This window comes from Cyprinus carpio, chromosome B7 (assembly GCF_018340385.1).
Source record: "Cyprinus carpio isolate SPL01 chromosome B7, ASM1834038v1, whole genome shotgun sequence".
NCBI classification, from domain to species: Eukaryota; Metazoa; Chordata; class Actinopteri; order Cypriniformes; family Cyprinidae; genus Cyprinus; species Cyprinus carpio.
Genome location: NC_056603.1, coordinates 27,675,701 through 27,696,899, shown reverse-complemented (window position 1 = coordinate 27,696,899; position 21,199 = coordinate 27,675,701). Strand labels below are relative to the sequence as shown.

At 37.6% G+C, this 21,199-nt stretch overlaps 1 protein-coding gene across 2 annotated transcripts in view; it reads left to right on the top strand.

Moving 5' to 3' along the window:
• Positions 1-21,199, top strand: part of si:ch211-186j3.6 (neural-cadherin) — a 244,695-nt gene that overhangs the window by 167,358 nt on the left and 56,138 nt on the right. For both annotated transcript variants that reach the window (XM_042728157.1, XM_042728156.1), the window contains exons 21-22: positions 4,315-4,541; positions 15,458-15,735. In XM_042728157.1, the coding sequence (XP_042584091.1) occupies positions 4,315-4,541; positions 15,458-15,735 (505 nt within the window). The remainder of the gene's footprint in view (positions 1-4,314; positions 4,542-15,457; positions 15,736-21,199) is intronic.

Here is a 21,199-nt window from a genome sequence, read left to right as displayed (position 1 = left end):
GGGTGGGATGGTATTATTTTTTTCATACTATTATAATTTAAATTAATTAATTAATAAATAACTGGTGGGTTAAGTATAGTAAATATAAGTTTAGTCTAATATTTCGCAAAATGTTCTTCAGTAGACTTCATTTCTCTAGCAAATAACGAGCTGTAAACACTGATGACTTGCCCATGGTAAATGAAACGATAGTCCAATAAATTACAACTTTTATAAATAAAAAAGAAAATAATAAAAAAATGTATAAATACCCCAGCATAATTGTACAAGTGTATTTTGTACACTTGAATTTTAGTGAATGGCAATAATTTTTTATCATCCATATATTTCTGAAAGCGTAGGAACTTGATACATTTTGTCTCTGAAAACCTCTTAAACTCTCTTTTTTTTTTCAATTAACATTATTTTTGACAGCCCTGTTATCATAAATCCCTGTGGTCCCCTGTATATTTTTAAGTTTAGGTGTATGTGTGTGTGTGTTTAACATCTAAAAAAGGTGTTAAGCACATCCCTTGCTTAATGCCCGTGGGAAGGGGAGCAAGTTTGATCTGGGCTTGGATCAAAGCCAGGTGTGAGGCTGTTCCCAGCTGTCATGATGAGTCTCCTCTTCACACACAGTTCCTGATGGGAGCAGACAGCCACCCTTCCTGCACCCCCCAAAGCTAATCACAGTTTCCTTCCTTACCCCCACCTAAACCTCCATGATTGACAGTCTTCAAGCACTAATGATTCACTTCACGGATGTTCAGGTCTGTGCAGCACACGGAATTGAACGACCGCCGTCAGAGTGGGGATATAGGGTTGCAAGAGTAAAGGAAGACAAAACACAGTTTATGTTACAGAATTTAGTAAAAAAATAAATAATAATAATAATAATAATAATAATAATAATAATAATAATAATAATAATAATAATAAAAATACACCACATGTAAAGAGATACTCCACCCCAAAATGAAAATTTTGAGATTAATCACTTACCCCCATGTCGTTCCTAACCCGTAAAAGCTTAGTTCATCTTCAGAACACAATTTAAGATATTTTGGATGAAAACCGGGAGGTTTGTGACTGTCCCATTGACTTCCAAGTAAAATACACTGTCAAGGTCCAGAAAAGTATGAAAGACATCGTCAGAATAGTCCCATCTGCCATCAGTGGTTCAATTGTAATGTTTTGAAGCGAGGGAATACTTTTTGTATGCAAAGTAGACATGTGCCAGTTACGGTATTTGGTAATGCAATATATCACGGTAATGAATATGCACGATATTGTTATCATGGGCACTTCTAAATACCGTGAATAATTATATAATACAAATTATTCAGAATTTGAAATGCATTTTAAGAATAATTTCCCCATCAACTTGTCAAAATGCACAGCACCGCTGTATGCTGCTTAAAAGACTGCTTGTGCACTCTAATGTAAACAAGCACAAATGAGAAGCACATGGGGGAACAAGAGAGATGCGCTGAATGAAAGCACATTCACTCTCTGACAGCAGATGGCGCTAAACTGCAGAAAATGCAGCCCTTACCCTGGAAACCCCATAAATAAAGCAGCTGCTACTTTCTAAAATGTATTTAAATAGATTTAAATAGTCATTCAGATTTTGTGGATTTGCTATGGTATTCATCACAGTGCCAAACATTTAAATATTTAGACTTAATAGGCTATTTATTTTCAAACTTTTTTTTTTTTTTTTTTACATTTTAATCTGGACTACAACATGCCTTAGGTATTGTTTGAAAGTGTTTTTATTCTTTATTGTTCATTCACACTTTACATTAGGGCTTCATTGGGTAACATTAGTTAATTCATTAGTTAACATAAACTGCCAATGAAAAATTATTCTGAACATTCATTAATCTTAGGTATTCCAATATTTAATAACACGTTGTTAAAATCGAAAGTTATAGCTAACATGTACTAAGACTTGTATTTTTTAACAAAGATTAATAACTTCTGTAGCTAATGTAGCTATTGCTCATTGTGAATGTTCATGCATTAACTAAGGTTAACTAATGAGGTCTTCTGGTAAAGTGATATCTATTGATCTTTATAGTTCTTTTGCACTTTGATCTGTGTAAAAATTTTAACTTTATATATTGCTTTATTGTATTTAAATGTTCAGTTATTTTTGTTATAAGAAAAAAGTTATTAAACCTGTTATACTGTATTATGACCACTTTTTTTAAACTAAATTTCAATGCCGTGATAATACTGTATACCGTGATAAAAAGTATTAGCAATTAATCGCAACATGAACATTTGATACCGGCATATCCCTTATGCAAAGAAAACAAAAAATAACAACTTTCTACAACAATTTGTCTCCTCTGTGTCTCTCTGCATCACCGTCGCACCATTTTGGAGAATATCCACTGGACACAAGCAGTGTACGCTATTCTGTGTCAGCCGAGCGCTGAAAGTATGCAATGTTTTCATTCAAATCAAAACGTAAATACATGTAGAAAACATATCCTTGTGTCGCAGCTGACACAGAAGAGCGTACGCAGTTTGCATTCAACGGATATTCTCCAAAATGGCGCTACGGGATGCGGAGAGACACAGAGCAGACAAATTGTTGAATAAAATTGTTGTTTTTCTTTTCTTCGAGTACAAAAAGTATTCTCGTTGCTTCAAAAAGTTACGGTTGAACCACTGATGGCAGATGGACTGTTCTGACGATGTCTTTCATACTTTTCTGGACCTTGACAGTGTATTTTACTTGGCGGTCTATGGGACAGTCACAAGCCTCCCAGTTTTCATCCAAAATATTTTAAATTGTTTTCTGAAGACAATTGAAGCTTTTATGGGTTTGCAACGACATGGGGGTAAGTGATTAATGACAAAATTTTCATTTTGGGGTGGAGTAACCCTTTAAGGATTATTAGCAGTCAGTATGTAGCTGTCAGAATGGAAAATATTTCAACTAATTTAAAACAATAATAATAAAAAATAAAAAAAATCTTGGAAAAACACTACAGTTTGTTGAAGTTGATTAAACCAACTGAAAAGTATGCTGATTATATACTGCATACTCCACTATTCAAAAGATTGATGTCAGCAAGAGTTTATTTTTAAGTCAATGGTCAATAGTCAGTAACACTGTGAAATATTATTACCATTTAAAATAGTTTTTCTATTACATTTTAAAATGTAATTTATTAATTTTATAGCAAAGCTGAAATTTTGCCAGCCATTATTCCAGTCTTCAGTGCCACATGATCCTTCAAAAATCATTCTAATATGCTTATTTGCTGTTCAAGAAACATTTCTCATTATCAATGTTGAAAACAGTTGTGCTGATTAATAAAGTGTGCATTATTATTATTATTATTATTATTATTATTATTATTATTCAGAATTCTTTGCTGAATAGAAAGTTCAGAAGCATTTATTTGGAACATAATTTTTCAGCATTACTTAGGCCTATAGTTAAAATGTGTAGTTGAAAATTGGACTATGAATTGTTACCATGCTTTTTGTAGCCCGTTTATACCCACAGCATTACCTCATATTTTTCTTAGTTTCCTAAGGGTGGGGGGGTCACAAAGGAAAGTCCAAATCCAGTGCATGTTTCCATGTCACTGTTGTCACTGTAAAATCTCCCCCAATTTCCTCAAACATGCCCCTCTGCCTTTGTGAGAAGTGAAGTGTCAGAGAGACTTATGACACCCCTGCCACTCTTCAGCACTGGCCCCAAGGGACACTGACTCACCCCGGGGACAGACTGCGCTTGGGATCTCTCTCAGTCAGTCTAACACCTCCCCTGGGGCCACCGTAACGTTCAACCACCCTCACAGTCCCAAACTGTAGGCTAAGCATCCCAATTAGAACAGTCCATTGGGTGTTTGGAGGAAAGCACACCTCCAGCACAGGAAAATCAATGGTCAGGTGGTTGCTGAAGTGTCACAATTTACTTGCAAAGCTCAAAGGCCGTGGCAAGCTTCATCATGACATGCCGGGAACCATAACCGTGAAGCACATTCACCTATTACCATGGTGACAAAGACTTGCCGCATGCAGTAGTTTGAGCTCTCGTCCTAGACTTTTTGACATGGCATGTCAGTTGGAGTTTGTATGAACAGCCACTGACAGGCACTAGCCTCACTTAATGACAAGGACATGTGTTGATGAGGAAAAATGTGACCATGCATTTTTCATGAGCTCTGTACATCAGTTCAAGAATGGTGCTGTTTTTTTTTTTTTTTTTTTTTTTTTTTTCATGTTCTGGAGTTCTTGTAGCTTGGTCATACTTATACTGTTCTGTTATCCTTATGTGTCGTGCATTTATGTTTGTATCTCTGACAGATATCTCCGCCACAGAGTTCATGGAACACCGTGGCAATCTGAAGAGCAGGTACGAGCTGCTGGGCGACTTCTTGTCAGACATGCTGTCTGTGGGGGCAGACGACATCAACATTTTCAGTCTGGTGGAAGAGCGGCACAGGACTCTGGATGTGAGGTTCTCCGTTCACAGCACGCCATTCCTCAGGGCCGAGAGAGTCCATGGATACCTTGCAGCTCATAAACAAAAAGTAAGAACTGTCTGTAACGCACAGATATGAATATAGTAATATTAGACCTTGTAATTAACCTAGGAATCACTCTAAAAGCATGCACACTTCAGTGTGGAATAACTAAAAGATTTAACACAAATTAAATTTGCTTTCACTTATTCATAATAAGATGAGGCCTGATGTATTAACCCAGCCCTCTTTGTACCTTTTCAGTCAGATCTAAAGTGTCACTTCTCACTCTCCCTCGCTCTCTTTTCATTGACATCACACATAAGCTCCATTTCCTTCTTAGAAAAGACTCACTGCTAAGGCAAAAGAGCTGTGATGTGAATTGGAAAAAAATTCAACAGATCTAAATGCATCAGTCTCCTACGCAAAATCATTGATCAGGACCAATTACAAGGCGTAAAGAGGCTCGCAAAATGGCCTGGAAATAGTGAGCCGAGATGGTGAAAGTAGTACTGATGGAAGCTAGAGGTTATTAATGATGGGAATTCTAATCCTCTGCAAGAAACTGCTCAAAATGTTCCCTTATTCTCCTTCTCATTAGTTTCCCCCAAATTCGACTTGTTCTGTTACTAAAAGTAGTGGGAGAAGAAAGTGAAAATTCAGAGAGTTAATTACAGATGAACTCACTGATATAGAAAGTGAGTTGCCTGTCTCGACCCATAGTAATTGGAGAAATTCCAAGACATGGAATGAAAAAAAAAAATATATATTTTAATGTAATGAAAATTGCCACGCTTAAGGTACATGCATTGGCAGGGTTTTAAGAGAGATCAGCGAGAACAGCCAGTTCATGCTCACAGAACTGTTGCCTGGGAATCTGATGTAATTGCATTTTTCTATTTTCGGCCGGTTTGTCGGCTCCATTCACTGCATGTCGGATGTGTCAAGTAGGCCGTGTGATGTTGGCTTACGAGAGAGCTGGAAGAAACGAGTGTGAACAGCAGGAGAGACAGAGATGAACCCCTCTCACATCTGTAACTTTTTAAATGATACTTAATGCACTGCCATGATCTCCAGCAGTCCTCTCTCTTCCCCTTGCTTTCCACCTCGCTCCCCTGCCGCTACAACGCATACTTTGAAGAGCTCAGGATTCCCCCACGGCCATGCTAGGATGGGGGAAGCGGATTTTTCAGAGCACACTGCTCATTTCCCAGGGGTGCACCCTTCTCCTCGCCCCCTAACACCCCTTCTGCAATACACACAACTGAAATGACACCCTGTGAAGTGTCAAGATGCTTCACAAAAACACACACTGTTGCATCAAGCTCGAAAACCAAAAAGAAATCTCCCTGTGGTGATAGTAAATCCTGATGAAAGACTAAGAGTCAATGATAAACAGGGAAAGAGGCACGGTGGAAGAAAAAGTTTTCAGAGAAGCTTGTTATTTGTTGTGAAATTTGAGGGCAAATCGGTTCAAATGCAAAGCTTCCATTTAGGTCTTTAGCAGACAAAGCTAATACAAGTTTGCAGAAAAAAAAAAAAACATTCTTATGAGACTTACCCCTCAGAATAAACATACACGCCACATTCTAGAAATAGCGCACCTATAGTAAGCAGGTCGAACCAAAGAAGGAAGCCGTGAGGATGAATGAAGAACAATTAGAGCCATTCTCTACATTTAATCAGATTCCAATGAACTTCCCACTCTATTTAAGTGCATGTTATAAAGGAGGGGAAATACAATTATTTTAAAGCTTTCAGCTGGATCTTCGCTGTCAAAGCCATTTCACACTGGCCTTTCTCAAAAATGCTTCTCATCACCTCGGCTTTTGCAGAAATTTCCGTAATTACATACTGTATCAAACACGAAGGCAGTGCGTTTTGCCTCTGCCCTTTTGTTCGACTTTATTCAGGCAATTGTTGACTTGTGCACACCCACACTATTTCTTTTGTTTTGCTCGTATTTAGAATTTTTTTGCCTTCCCTACTTTTTTCTCTCTGAATAATTTTGAAATTACTACTTGGTTTGTTGCATCTTTACATGCTATGCACACAGCACCTCCCATCGATCCCTGTTCCAGTTCTTTTATGTGAATATTTGTTCCTTCAGGTTTGCTTTGGCAGGCGAGGACCTCTACTCTTTCTTTTTGAAAGAAAAGCTCAATCACGTATGATGGTATCATGTGGATCGGTTCCACACCTCACCAAACCTCTCGCTCTCTCACCAAAACACCCTTTGGCGGTTGTTGAACCTATTCTTCAGGAAATCAAATGTTTAAGAAACACACACTGTTTTGAATTATAAAACAGAAACATGAAAAGGCCAAAATGAAGTTTAGTGCCTGTGAGCGGGGAGCACAAAACAAACTCCAATCTTCCTACTTGTTTGCCCGTTTATGTGTGTATGCAGATCCCACTTTGTATATCTCTTGGGTGTCATCCTGTGCTATCACTAAGCCTCTGTGGAACAGTTTCCCTCAGGGAATTCTGGGTATTGTAGTTCCAATCCCAACGGGCACCCCAGAGGGCCTTTGAGAAATGAGCTGACAGTACGATTGAGCAGGAGACGGGCAAGAAATTCCATGCTCTCCTCCAGGAATAGGGAGAGAGAGAAATTAAACAGAGAGCGAGAAATGAGAGCGTCCAGAAGGATTAGACAAGGGAGTGGGTGGTGTATCTTCTCTCCTGTTACCTGAGCCTAACTGCCTCATATAAAATAATGGTTTATTAGTTGTCTGCGAGTGCAAAATGAAATGCGAGACCTCATAGTTGCAGTGTTTAACGTCCAAGGTAATACATGCAAATCACCTCCTCAAGCAGGCACGAACGTGGGAGTCAAACCTGAACGCTCTGTGGAGGATGCACATTGTGTGTGTGCATGTCTGTGTGTCTGTAAAGAACCAGAACCATGAAAAGAATGGGAGAGAGTCAAGTGTGTGTGGGTGAATGTTTAACACCAGGCATCTTTACGCTCTTCAGCTTCAAACGTGTATGTGTGTTTGTGTGTCTTGAAAACAACTCCTGGATCTGTTCCACAGGGACTCTGCAGTGCAGTAAAGTGCATGAGTAGATCTGCAGTCAGTCGGGCACACACACTTGAGATGCACATGGACACTCGAGCCACTGAAGGCCAATTAATGGAATTCAATGAGAGATCACACTGATTTTGATTATACGTTTAAACTATGCATTATTGGTTTCATGTTCAGTGGCCCAGAAACATAGAACAATTAACAACAACAACTCCACGAAAAAAAAATAAAAAATTGAACTGAATGCTTCCACAGTTTTAATGAACCGATACCACGTCACTGTCACGTGTGGCATCAAAGTACTGTGATAGCGGTTTGAGAGCAGCTGGCTGACTAAGCTAGCACAGCTTTTTCAGAGTGACTGCAGGAGCGCTGATGATGACACAGCTGTTTCACGATTGGTCAAATTCACCACACGACAACAATAATGTGTGTTTCTTACATCTTCAATTCCAATACTGCTCACAAACAGAACAGTGAACAGAACAGTAAAAGAGCAGTGAACAGAACAGTAAAAGCTTTTTTACTGTAGTCGCAATGTTTTGAGTCACATTTATCAAAAAAAAAAAAAAAAACACTGATAAAAGCATATATACCCTCACTTTATTTGAATTTAAATAGTATATGTTTACGTTCAACTTTATTCTTGAACAGATGCCACTGTATCAAGCAGTACATAAAAAGTGTTTCTGTTGCTCATGAAAACGTTTCTGAAACGTCTGTGTATTTGACAAATTTTGCATGTTGTTCACTCCATCTGTGATAGAATATGCAAACACCATGAGAGCGTCACTACCGGGAGCAGAAAGTGTCTGACTTGACATCTCCGCTTTCAGTTCTGCCCCTGACTGAAATCGGCTACTCTCGCCGATCGGTCTGTGCAGCGCTGCGTGAAGTTGAACACACCTAATGAGGAAATTATGTCGCTCCCTTTGCCAAGTGCATTCCAAACGACTACATAATGACATGCACGTGCCCTGCTCACTCCAGAGTCCCCACCATACCTGTCAACATTTGGATAACGAAATCCAGGAGACTCCAGGGGGCGGGGCGGGGAGTGTTTGTGGGGGCGGGGCTCGACAGATGGGGGTTGGGTTTGGGGCGGGTCAGAGGCGAGTTAAATACACATAATACATAATTTTAATAAGAATTATTGTGATAATAATGAGACTTATTCATGTTTCTTTTTTATTTATCTTTATTATAACAAATTTTATATTACATAAAAGGAAACACTGTGGTGCATGTGGAACATGTACTTCAAGTACATTAAATTTTTTGTTACATGGAAATACCTTCATGTTAAATACATGAAGTACAGTACTTCATGTATTTAACATGAAGGTGTTTCCTAGTGTTTCTTACATCTAGAATTATAATTGTAAGCAGCAGACTTTGCTGCTAAAAGTACCCCTCTGGAGGAAGTGATAAAGTTTGAAATCGCGGGTGTGCCCTTTTGTGCCTCCACACCGCGATTGTGCCATTGGGATTTATTGTGCTGCGTTATGTCGTTTTTCCCTCCGACAAACTGTTGTTATATTTGCAGCTATATTTAGTTTTTTTCGCTGTAGCACCACCTGAGATTTCTAATGCCATTTTTAGTGACGCTTGATTCAAATTCCCCTGTCTACCTGCGCAGATATCTACTGCGCAACAGAGCTGTAGGTTGCCAGGTTGAGGTCACAAATGGGTTCAAAATTGTATGATGTATCTATTGTGTGAGTAGGATATGTTTCATACAAGATCTGGCAACTGGACAACCTTGGAAATAATGTATTGACGTGATTATTCATATTATGAGGTAAGGCCATACAAATTACGGGAGTTTCCCGGGAGAAATAACAAAACGGGAGGGGGGCGGGAGATGGGTGTGAAATACGGGAGACTCCCGGGAAAAACGGGAGTGTTGACAGGTATGTTAAGGGAGACTCCCGGGAAAAACTTCAAAGGCGTAGGGATGATCACTTCCATTTGGAATTTCCACCGTGAACCGTACTGTACGAATATGTGTATCATTACACCCCTGATTTATAGGCATGCTCATAATGCCTATATGTGACCCTTTGGAATTTCCCCCAAGAACCGTACGGTACGAATATGTGTATCATTACAAAAACTTGATAATAATCAGAAATTTGACCCTGGAGAAATATTTTCAAAAATCATTAGGATATTAAGTAAAGATATTTTGTAAATTTCACACTTTAAATATATTAAAACTTAATTTTTTAACCTCACAGAGTGACTACCTCTTCTCATGTTTTCTCTGCCGCCCCATCTCTTCGAATGCCACCCTGTATCCGGGCTCCAGACTGAAATGGGCATGAAAGAGGAGCAGCACTGTACAAACAGGGCTGGCAGTGTGTGATGAGGTGTATCTGAATTTAATGGTGCCATGAAATGCTGAATGTGCCTCTCCTCAATATATTCGTCTTGTCCTGTGTACGCAAAGGTGTTTGTGCACAAAGAAAGTGAGTGGCAATGAATGCTGCCAAGGTGCAGCAACTTGGGCTGTCACGGTGATGAACTGATGCTAATGATTTTATATGTTATTCTGCTGTATAGAAATTGAGGAAAAATAAGGGCAGCAGAGAGACAGTTTGTAACCATAACTATACAAAAAGAACATACTGTTTATCAGCACTCCTTGCAGTCTTTTATCAAAAAAAAAAAATTCTGCAATCTAGCTGTAACTTTTAAGAATCAGGTGTCATCTTTTTCAACATGATTTTGAACTTTGACTTTACAATGAGTAGTAGCTACACTCTGTGTTGCTGTCATATATAATTTTCTTTTTTTTCCATTTTATGACAGGTGGCAACCTGTGTTAAGGTGCAAATCTGCCACCACCTCAGCCAGGAATGTCAACCTGATTACTGCTTGCTGTTGCTAAATTATTTATGATATTATTGTATGTGTAGTATTAACATATCAATATTTTATATTTTAAATACCACAGTTATCATCAATATAGGTATATTGCGAAACCCCAAGAGCCAGCTTGCAGAATTCCTGCTGTTCCCATTGTCTCTAGGGCACTCAGGGAAGTCAGTGAGTGTCTCATTATTGTGCCCTTTCAGTTCTCACACATATTCCCCATGTACACTTTATTTCTCCTTTTTAAATATTTTATGTTCAATTTTATTTAAAATAAAACCCTTTCTGAGGCCTAACGCTGCTCCCATTGTTTCTGTTCTCACCCCACTATAACACATTGTGACATTTGCCTGTCCAGCCCTGTTGTGCGCATTGCACCATGTCCCTGTGCTCCCTCAGAGTTTCCCCTTCAGATCACACATAAAATCAACATAAACAGCATCATCAATCACTCTGCCACAGCTGCTGTGTAGAAAATACCTCTCCATGAACCACTGCCAAGTCAGAATAATGTCTCGGCAAATAGGTCCCAGCTAATCTTGGAGTAGTTATCACCTTGAACATCTGTCTCTATTTTCTCTCTGTCTATATCTCTCGATATCTCTTGTTTCTTCACCCCTTCATTTTCCCTTAAGTGTGCTGGCCGCTTGAGTTGGTGTAGGAGAGGTCAATCACTGTTTGACTGCTCAGTCCACTGAAGAGCAAACCGCTATACGTCAGATGTTGCATTTGAATAAATGGTGTGAAAGTTGAGAGGCAGTCCTGTGGACGTGGGGTATTTACGTGCCGTTTATGTGCTTGTGGAAAAGCACAGGCACAGAGAGGCTCTGGAGTACTCAATGTGTCCAAGAATGAAATGGAGTGAGCGTGCACCAGTGTCTCTGAACGCTGTTTATGCGAGTTTAAGTGGGTTTGGGGTCTTTTTGGTTAACTTGGTTGGACTTGTTTTGCTATTTGTATGCTAATTTGAGGGTAGCTCAGCTGAAAAGATTGGCGTAGATCAGGAGTCGGCAACCTTTTCGGCATGACGTGCCATTTTTAATTTTTCTGGTTAACCACTGTGCCAACACCCCCTATCCACCCCCCAAATCCCCCCTCCTTTTTAATGCATTCTCTATTTATTCAGAACATACACATTTTTAAATGATACGATTAAAAAAAAACATAGGCCTATATGATTTTCATGCAAACAGTTTCTGAGGATTTTTTCATATATTTTTTTTTTTTTACTTTTAAAAAGTTTTTTGAATAGCAGATACTGACTAACAGTGACCGTACTTACCACTGTATGTGTGTGTGACAAGGCCAATGCATTAAAACCGTTCAGTTTAATCACCTTTCAATATGAATGCGCTGCTTTTATTGATGCGCGCACACACACACCACTCGCACTCGCATTGCTACATTATATTTCTCAGCAACAAGGTGGCTAAAATCACTGTTTTTAAGTAACTAAACTCAGCTTCATTGTTTGTAGAGAGAGACAGACACAGAAAAATTACACATCTCTCTCTCTCTCTCTCTCTCTCTCTCTCTCTCTCTCTCTCTCTCTCTCTCTCTCTCTCTCTTTCACTCAAAATGGCCATATTTGAGAAAAAAAGAGTAGCTTGCATCACTGGATATAGCTGCCGGTCATTTAACATTTCTATCGTAAAACGTATAGTTAAAAGTTTACTAATATTAAATGATTTGCAACTTCTCACTCTCTCTAACGTTAAACTGACACTTCAAGCTCTGCTTCTGTGAACAGTAAACCCTGCCTACTTTGATTTGATTGGCCATCTCATTCATTTTGACATCAACGAGCGCTGTTAGAGCGCTGAGGCTTTGATCTGAAGTGCCTAGTTTGTGCAACGGTCACGCGCGTTTCCGTAGACTAGCGCAAGTTAATTCTCACACTTTTATAGTATTTATAGCTCCCAACAGGCTGTGTTACTATGAGAAGTTATTACCTCAGTGTATGAAGTGTATGTCAGTATACAGTTTTCCCTATTGCTTGTGTGCCCGCAAATATCCCTCTGCGTACCACTGTTGGACACCACCATAGTGCTGCTCTGTTACTGACCTAGAAGTCTAAGTATGTTAACCAGCAAGACTTCACGAGGAAGACCTTGCTGGTTTATTGACCAACTAGACCAGCTCCAGACTGGACGGTCATGGAAGTCACAATGAGCAATTTGATAAGAAACACAATTATTATATATTATTATGTATTATTGTTATAATATTATCATAAGGAAGGTAAAAAAAAAAAAAAAAAAAAAAAAATGGGTTTTGATATTTTGGTAAGTCTCAACTTCTTCATGATAAAAAAAAGAAGACTTTTTTAAATTACAAAACTGAATATAAAACGATGCAATCCCACACACAATCAATACTTGCTAAATATTGAAGTTTATCATAACAACAATTTACAGCTTTGCATTAAATAATGCTTCATCATTCACCCCAAGGGTGATAAAGTTTGCAAAGTTCCAATCCAAAACAATTCACTTCTTAATAAAAGGGTATCAGTGTCACCACCTATTGGTGGAAGGGGCACCTTTTCAATACCCAAGAAACATAGGGATGACACATTGTGATTAAAAGAAAGGAAATGCACAGCAACTGGATAAGTAATATATTTTTTCCTTATGTTCACTGATCCTTTGTTTCAATTGCCAAGATGTTTTTTCCACATAACACAGACCACATGGACATCAAATAATGTACACAACATGGATTGAAGCACACGTAATAAGAGTTAATTTTATATTTTCGACCAGTTCTTGGATGATAAAAACAGCAGTTTTAAATGAATTGTTACACTGTGCACAATTGCCACACCGATAATTACAAAACTGAAACAATAAATGTAATTTTGAAGTCATTCTGTCATCTGCTCACACTCATGTCATACCAAACCTGTAAAACTTGTTTTAAAACTTAAAAGATCCAAAAAGGTTATAAAGGTATTGTAAAATGAATCCATTTATTTGATGTAAATAAAAACCTATATGAAATTTGTTTGCTTTTCAGAATGATGAGCTTTGTAAAAATATATGCGTTTCAGAAGATGGGGCATAGAGGAGCAACAATAATGTACATTATGTGGAAAATAATGTTTTTTACTAACCATGAAAACGCATAAACGTTGTTTTCTCAAAAACACAAAACATGTACATTCATGCTGCTCACATATTATTGTAGCCCAGTTTGTGCTGAATACAGTGTATCCTGACGCCAGCCAATAATATGTTTTAAAGATACTGAAAAAAAGCACAAATGTCAGAGCATTTCAAAACTTTGGGTTAAAAGGTTTACCCAAAAATGATAATTCATCATTTATTCACTCATGTTGTTCCAAACCAGACTTTGGTTAAAGGGGTAATATGACGTTGCTAAAAAGAACATTACGTTGTGTATTTGGTGTAGTGTAATGTGTTTATGTGGTTTAAGGTTCAAAAACCTAACATTTTTATGTCACTGAAACACATATAGAATGTTTGTTCTCAAAACTTTTGAGAACTTTTTATTTATTTATTTATTTTTAAATTGTATTTACAACACAGTATAATCAAAATATACACAGTGAAGGTCAAAGACACATTATTGAGCACACTGATCTAAACAGAGATGTGAATAGTCACACGGCTTTGTGCCATTGCTGAAAAGATCCTGTTCAAATGTTGAAACTGAACTTGATCTGTGAATAGAGTATTTCACAGGAAACATTGGTTTAAGCATTCTTAGACTCTAACATTCACATAGTGTTACAGTGTAAACGCTCATATTACTTTTATTTCATACTGTTTTATATTTTACAGAACATTAAAATAAACTTCCTGGCATCATGAGACATTTAGATACAATGAAATTACACATATTTCAAAATGTTTTAATTGATTTCATACATGTAATCAGGAATTACACTTTAGGAAAAGTCTAACTAGTAAAATGTGTACAAGTTATGTCACAATAACACAATAACAATTAATACAAGTAATAAAAAATACTTTACTCATTAGAAATGATCTCCTCTGCTGGCTTGCGCATCGCCTTCTTCTAAGGTAAATTCTGGCTTATTCCTCTCAGTGCGTCTTCTTCCAGAAATGAAAAGTAGCCTAGATAAACTTGAATCATTACGCTTTGTTTGCAGAGAAGATGTGGGCATTTACAGTACATGTCCACGTGTGTCACGTGGGTGATTATAGTTTGAATAGCGTGCTTGCTTATGGGCGTGGTCACATTACAGATAATGAGCTCAGACGGGAAAAACTGTACCTCACGTGGGTTTCATATGGATTACTTTATCATTTGTTTACGACATGGCTTACTTAATTTAAAAGTACATTTCTAGCTTTTTATACACATGTATTTATCAAGTCTGTGAGGCAAGTATTCACTGAGATTCAGGTTGTTTTATTTACGTGAAGAAAGTTGACAGAGACCGAGATGGCAGAAAGCGCACCCTATTTTCATTATTGTACAAAAGCACATTGTTTTGTTGTAACTGACTATACACAAATAAAAATAAACCCTTTGCCATTTTAAACAATGCCTTACCCTTATCTGTATGTCATCTGAACAAAATGTCAGAGTATTTTTAGTTATTTTCGCAGTCATCAAGAAAAAATGTGACAAATCGCACTGGTGCGGTCTTCAACCCCAGAGGGTTAATGTGGTGGGGCAGATCTGATCATATTTTACTACTAGTTATAGCACAAAATAAACATAAATTTTCAAAGATACTTACTGAAATGAATAGTCTCTTACATAATCACCAAATCAGTGTTTCAACCATGGAAAGATGTGAATGAAACAGCTTGGGAACAAGCTGACCTTATGTTATTATTTCTTAACAGCAGTTTTGAGTAGAAACATAATTATTTCACTCGGTGCATAAAACTCAAAACCTGGCTCTGGGTCAAAATGACTCAAAATAATGAAGCTGTCCACATGTGTTCTTTACTCTCTATTAGTTTCTGTTATTTTTCTTTCATCATTATGCCTGCACTTCACAAGTGATGGACTTTCTTTCTTTCTTTCTTTCTTTCTTTCTTTCTTTCTTTCTTTCTCTTTCCCTTCCCCTTCCAGCTCCAGTCTTTTCTTCAAGTCAATGTGACCCAGGTTCATGTAGATGAGTGTGTGGATGCAGACTGTCGGGGAGGAGGGGGCTGCACCAGCCATCTGAGCGTGACTGACAAGCCAGCGGTGGTCGACTCAGGCAGCATGGCTCTGGTGTCAGTGACTGTGGAAGCCACAGCTGTCTGCAGTTGCTCGGCACGTGAACACCTCCACCAGAGCTGCTCTGTCTATCCCAGAAACCCCTGCCACAACGGAGGAGTCTGTGTGGACACGCAGAGCGGATACAGGTGAGAAAGTACAGGTTTTCCTTTGAGAGCTTTTTCAAATGACTTTATTTCACTTCACATATGGAGAGAAATTGAACCCAACAGCAGTGAGATGTTTACAACAGGCTTCCTTTAGCAATCTGTAATCTGCAGCAGGTTCCTGAACATATGCAAGCTCTTTGAGAAAACAACCAAACACAGTGTCTAAACATTACATTAGGATGAGAATTGTTGCCTGACGAAACTGTCTGAAGCTCACAATGCACGTGCACTATGTTGCTATGCATAGATATTTGTTGAGTTCAGATGATGTGAGTTTTCTCAACATGTCTGATTAGAAAAGCTGGATTGAGTTGTCAGGGATAATTGCACCTTTTTTTTTATCCGTTGGAACAGGAATATATATGTTGATAATAAAACAGTGACCAGTAAGGCATAGATCAGTAGCAATATAAGGAAAACAAGTCTTTACATCATTCAAACAAGGACTAATTTTATAAGGCTATGAAGAATTCCAAGCACTCATATGAGTAAAATGCCATTTGTAGTACATTGGTTCCATTAGTTCATATATATATATATATATATATATATATATATATATATATATATATATATATATATATACATATATATATATATATATAAATAATATAAAATTAGATTTTAACAAATGAATGGACTGAAAACAGGTGATCACATTTATATACATTTCTTATCCCCCTAAAGTCAAGATAGACCTAAAAATGGCAGAGAGGGATGGGAGGAAAATCGTGGAAAAAGTTTTTGTATGAATAACAGTAGTATCAGCCCTGACAATAATGTGAGTTGACAATACCATACGGAAAGATTTTGTAACAGTTAGCTAGGGCACTACTGGATGCTTAGCAGTGATTTATAAAGCTTAGTGTTTTAGTATGTATGGATTGATTTAGATCCAAATCAAGAGAGCAGCTGCCATGTGGAAGCTCCTAATGATATCTGAGATGTGGTTGCAGATGTGAGTTGTATTCTAATCGCTGCTTGTGATAGGGATGATTTTTCCTTCCCGCAGGGAAATTAAAAATGCAGAGCAATGAACATATCATAAATACCAGCCTGACATCTTCCAAAGGGGTCATTTAAAAAATGAAATTGCACATTTGCCTATTGTATAATTTATGTGTTGTCCATTCACCTTAGCACCTATTGAGAGCACACTACCACTCCTATTACACGCACATGCACAAACCTCTATATATTATACAGGGTAGACTGACACACATACAGCTCTATTACACATTTTCCCAATCTCTTTCGCATGACATGTCCTTACATCATAGAAAGCCTTAAAAATACCAGTGTGAGATTTGTACAAGCAATATGTACACATGCAATGGCTTAGCATCCCATTCTGACATACAGTATGTCCACGCTTTCCACGCTTAATTTTAATCACCTTGAAAAATATGGAGAAATTAATTTAGCTCTCAGTGGTTTAATTAAAAGAAGAAATTAAAGCTACGGATTTGTGAGTGGTCAGACCTAGCGAGCATGTAATGTGGTGAGCTGGCTTTGTGGGCCAGAACACTTCATGCCTCAAGCCCGCCTCTAATCCTAATAATGTCTGCAGGCAACAACCTTAATGTTGCGTCTGCGTTACGTCAACCTTCTGGTCTTCTTCAGCCTTCAGGCATGCTCAAAACCTTTCAGTTTTTTTCAATGTGAAATTTATTATTGACTGTTTATATGAAAATGTTTATTTGAATTGTATGCACTCACATGGAACAATTTATCAAAAATAGACATTTCTATGAAAAATAGGCATTAGTATGCATTGATATGACATGGTCTATACGAATATCTCGCTTTTGCAGAATGAAATTGCTTTTGGGTCCCTCACTCGCACTGCCAAGTGTCAAGAGAGACAGTCCTGCAGGAAAGTGCTTTAAATATCACTGTTTTCTTGCACAAACGCTGTAATTCGCATGCATCAAACATCCAAACAGCCAGGAGTGTTTAGCTCTCAAGGTCCTTTTTCTATTATCTGTATTTCATGAATATCGCAAATGGAATCAAGAGTCAATTTCATTCAGTCCATGTACCATGTCCATGCTTCATTAGAATTAAGAAGATAAAGAAGATTTGCAAATCTTTTGTAAATGTACATCAGTGGGAATGGAGGTTGATGTCAAGCACATTTACTCAAAGACTATAAACCCCTGTTAGAAGAGTCCTGAAAAATTTAGAACATCTCATTACCCCAACCGCTGTAAAAAAAAATACAAAATTAATAAAAAAATTTGACAACTATCACAACTATTGTAAGCATAAGGCAAAAACATTTTAGAAATTATAAATGGATTTGCGGAGGAAAAATGGATACTGCAAAATACTATATTTATCATAAGTAGGATGTTGAGCTCTATTATGTACAGACGATAAAAATGAGTCGATTTAAACATAACCTTTAATCATAATTTAAGTCTAATTAAGCAGCATCCTTTTTAGATGATTGTCACCATTTAACATATAATGACAGATGTTTCTTATGCTGTGTTTGTGAAATCATAGGTTTAGTAATTTGTTTTATGGATTTACTTGAAGTCTGAACGTTTCCTCATGAGTAAAAGGATTTGTGTTATACCATCCTATGCATGATGAGCAAAATAATCTGACTTTTTGGGTTGGAATGATGATTCAATTCACAAACATTATGTGCATTCATAAAGTAAACATGAAGCTGATAAAGTTTGTTAAGGAGGATGCTGCAAAAATGTATGTATTTTTCCCTAGTAAATATATCTATAAACATTCCTAAAGCAAAATAAATTTACTTCCTTCAAAATTGCATAAAAAATAGGATTTGTTTATACACAATTTAAGTTTGTTGCTTTAAAGTAAACAGAAAAAAAGGAAATTTAATTTAGTATGTATCTTGTAATACATATTGTTTGTTAAGATATGTTTAAAGGAAATAAGAAAAATACTGGTTAACACTGGAATAATGATTTTTGCAGTGTAGTTTTAGCAATATCAAATACTATATGCTTTATTAAAATACTATTTGTGATATGCAGATACATGCATGCTGCATATTCCAGCACAGTGTTCATTACTCTGCTGAGGGCTGGATGTCAAGATTTTGAAGCAACATTAGAGTCAGGAAGCAGGATTAATGGTGGATTTGTAAATGGAGTATGGGGTAGATTGTTGTAGGTTTCTCCCAAGCTAACCAATGGATTCTTCGTACTGTTTACGCTGGCAGGAAATGAGCGAATGGTAAGGAGTGAAACCAACCAGAGGGAGTAAGAGGATTGTGTTCAGCCATCATGGCTGATATTAAGACCAGGATTTAGTCGAGGAGATAAATTGGTCTGATTTAGTTCATCAAGCAGAACAGAGCTATGAAGAAAGAAGTGTTTCTATTTATAGTGTTTTACTTCCTCTCTGGTGTTCTCTTTATCCCTGACTCAAGCACAGACTCAAAAGACACTGTTAATATTTTAGATATTGCTCAAATTGACCCTAGTGAGTTACATGGGACAGAGGCCAGTTCTCTTCTTTTAGAAAGATCTGTGACCCTGCTGCTGTTTATCAAAGGCTGATGTTTCTTTAGTGAATGAAAAGACTGTCAAACTCCCTTTCTAGCAGTTTTTATGCTATTTAACATTTTTGTTCACAAACAACTGCTTGCAAGAAATGCCCCAAAGAATGTTTTTTGCAGTTTTTATGCTATTTAGGCATCGATATTCTCTTTTGCTTCAGCGGGACTATCTCTTTCATTGATCCTGTCACATAATTTGATCTCCATTTTGAATCGCCCACTCCAAGCACCCCATCGTCCATCCCTTAAACCCTGCCGACCGACTCTTTCCATTGCCAGATCAAAAGGCTTATGTATTACTCAATCCTCAGCCTAAACAGGAGTCACCTGACATAGTTTCTAGTGAGTCTTTATGAAACTTTAGCTTAAAAGGGTATTGTTCCGCAGATGGAGTTAGTTTATTGTATCGATTCGGGCAGTTGAAATGTTGTCTTATTGCAACCAGATTGGCTCCTCTGTCTTGCTAGATTTGTGTCTTGGGAGAGCATTAGTCGCACCAGGCTGGAAATTTGTCCAAATCCAGCTCGCTGTGAGGCTGACAGTAATCAATGGGCCAACATTAGGAATGTAATATCTGTGCCATTATCATGGAAAGTTTTCTCTGTGGTGTGCATTACTCTTCTATCCCGCACGTGTATCCATCTCAACACACTTGATGGATGAGTCAAGAATGACTATCTGACAGACCATCTGACATCTTTGAGACAGATTCCTGTAAACTTTAGCATCTTATGAGAATGGATCCAAAAAATAAATAAAAAAATAACTCAATTATTTTTCATTTTTGGTGTTTGTGTGCAAGTAAAAATAGATTTGTACTGGATACAAATGTTGCATTCAGTAGTTTGGTGATACTGTAATTTAAACTTTTCATACATTAAGATGTAGCAAATCAGCCCAAAAGGAAAATTATTCATAAGTTATTATGTTCAGTAAAAGTATTTGGATCAATTAACTGGTTTCAGAAGTCAAAAAGAGCTTTATTGACAAGTTTGTTTGCACATACAAGGAATTAGGGCTGTGCGATATGATGATATATATTGGCTGGACAAAATAAAAAGTCTATCGTTTCACGTTATGCTGTATTGTTTATTTCGTGTTGTCGTAAAATACATTGTTTACAGTAATACTTTTTCATCATTTGGATGACTGCGATCTTTACACGCCACCACAGGGCGTGAAGGGTAGACAGAACCAGGTGGAGAACGACCAACCAGGACAAAACGATGAGCTCGTTCCTAAACGAGGGACTACATCTGTAGCATGGACATGCGTTTTTAAGTACTGCAGTTTTAAAACAACTGATTTTTAAGCCGTTGAAATAAATAATAGAGCAAAATTATATGGGTGTGCCGTCTCTGTTTCTGTGTGAGAGGAGCGCACATTTTTGCTGCTTTATTAGCTTTGAACGATTACATAAACACACTTATATGCGTCAGAATCCGAGAAGGGTCTGGCTGCAGACTTGCACCTGCACTCTCAAGCCACCTTTATACTGCACACGACATTCGGACGTGACTGTCGCATTTCTCCCTCTAGTGGCAGTCGCGCAGAACTTTCAAACTGGTTGTGCAACAAGCGTTTCCTCAGCATATTCGCCATGGTAAAATTTATAATTTTAATGAATATAATTCATGTATGAATGCATTGTCACAAATCAAATGACCCCCCCCAAAATAAAAGCAGTGGGTTTTATGGGGCTAATCAACGTAAATAATGATTTAATAATTATAAAATAAGTATTTCTGCCATAATTATTCTAAAGCACCATTTCACAGAAATAGTGTTTAAAGAATGATGTTTAAGTGAACAAAATATTGGTAATACTGACCTCGCGCCGATAGTTTTGATTAGAATAAATCACATCCGGTCGGGCAGTTGCATATGGTCTAGCCGCAG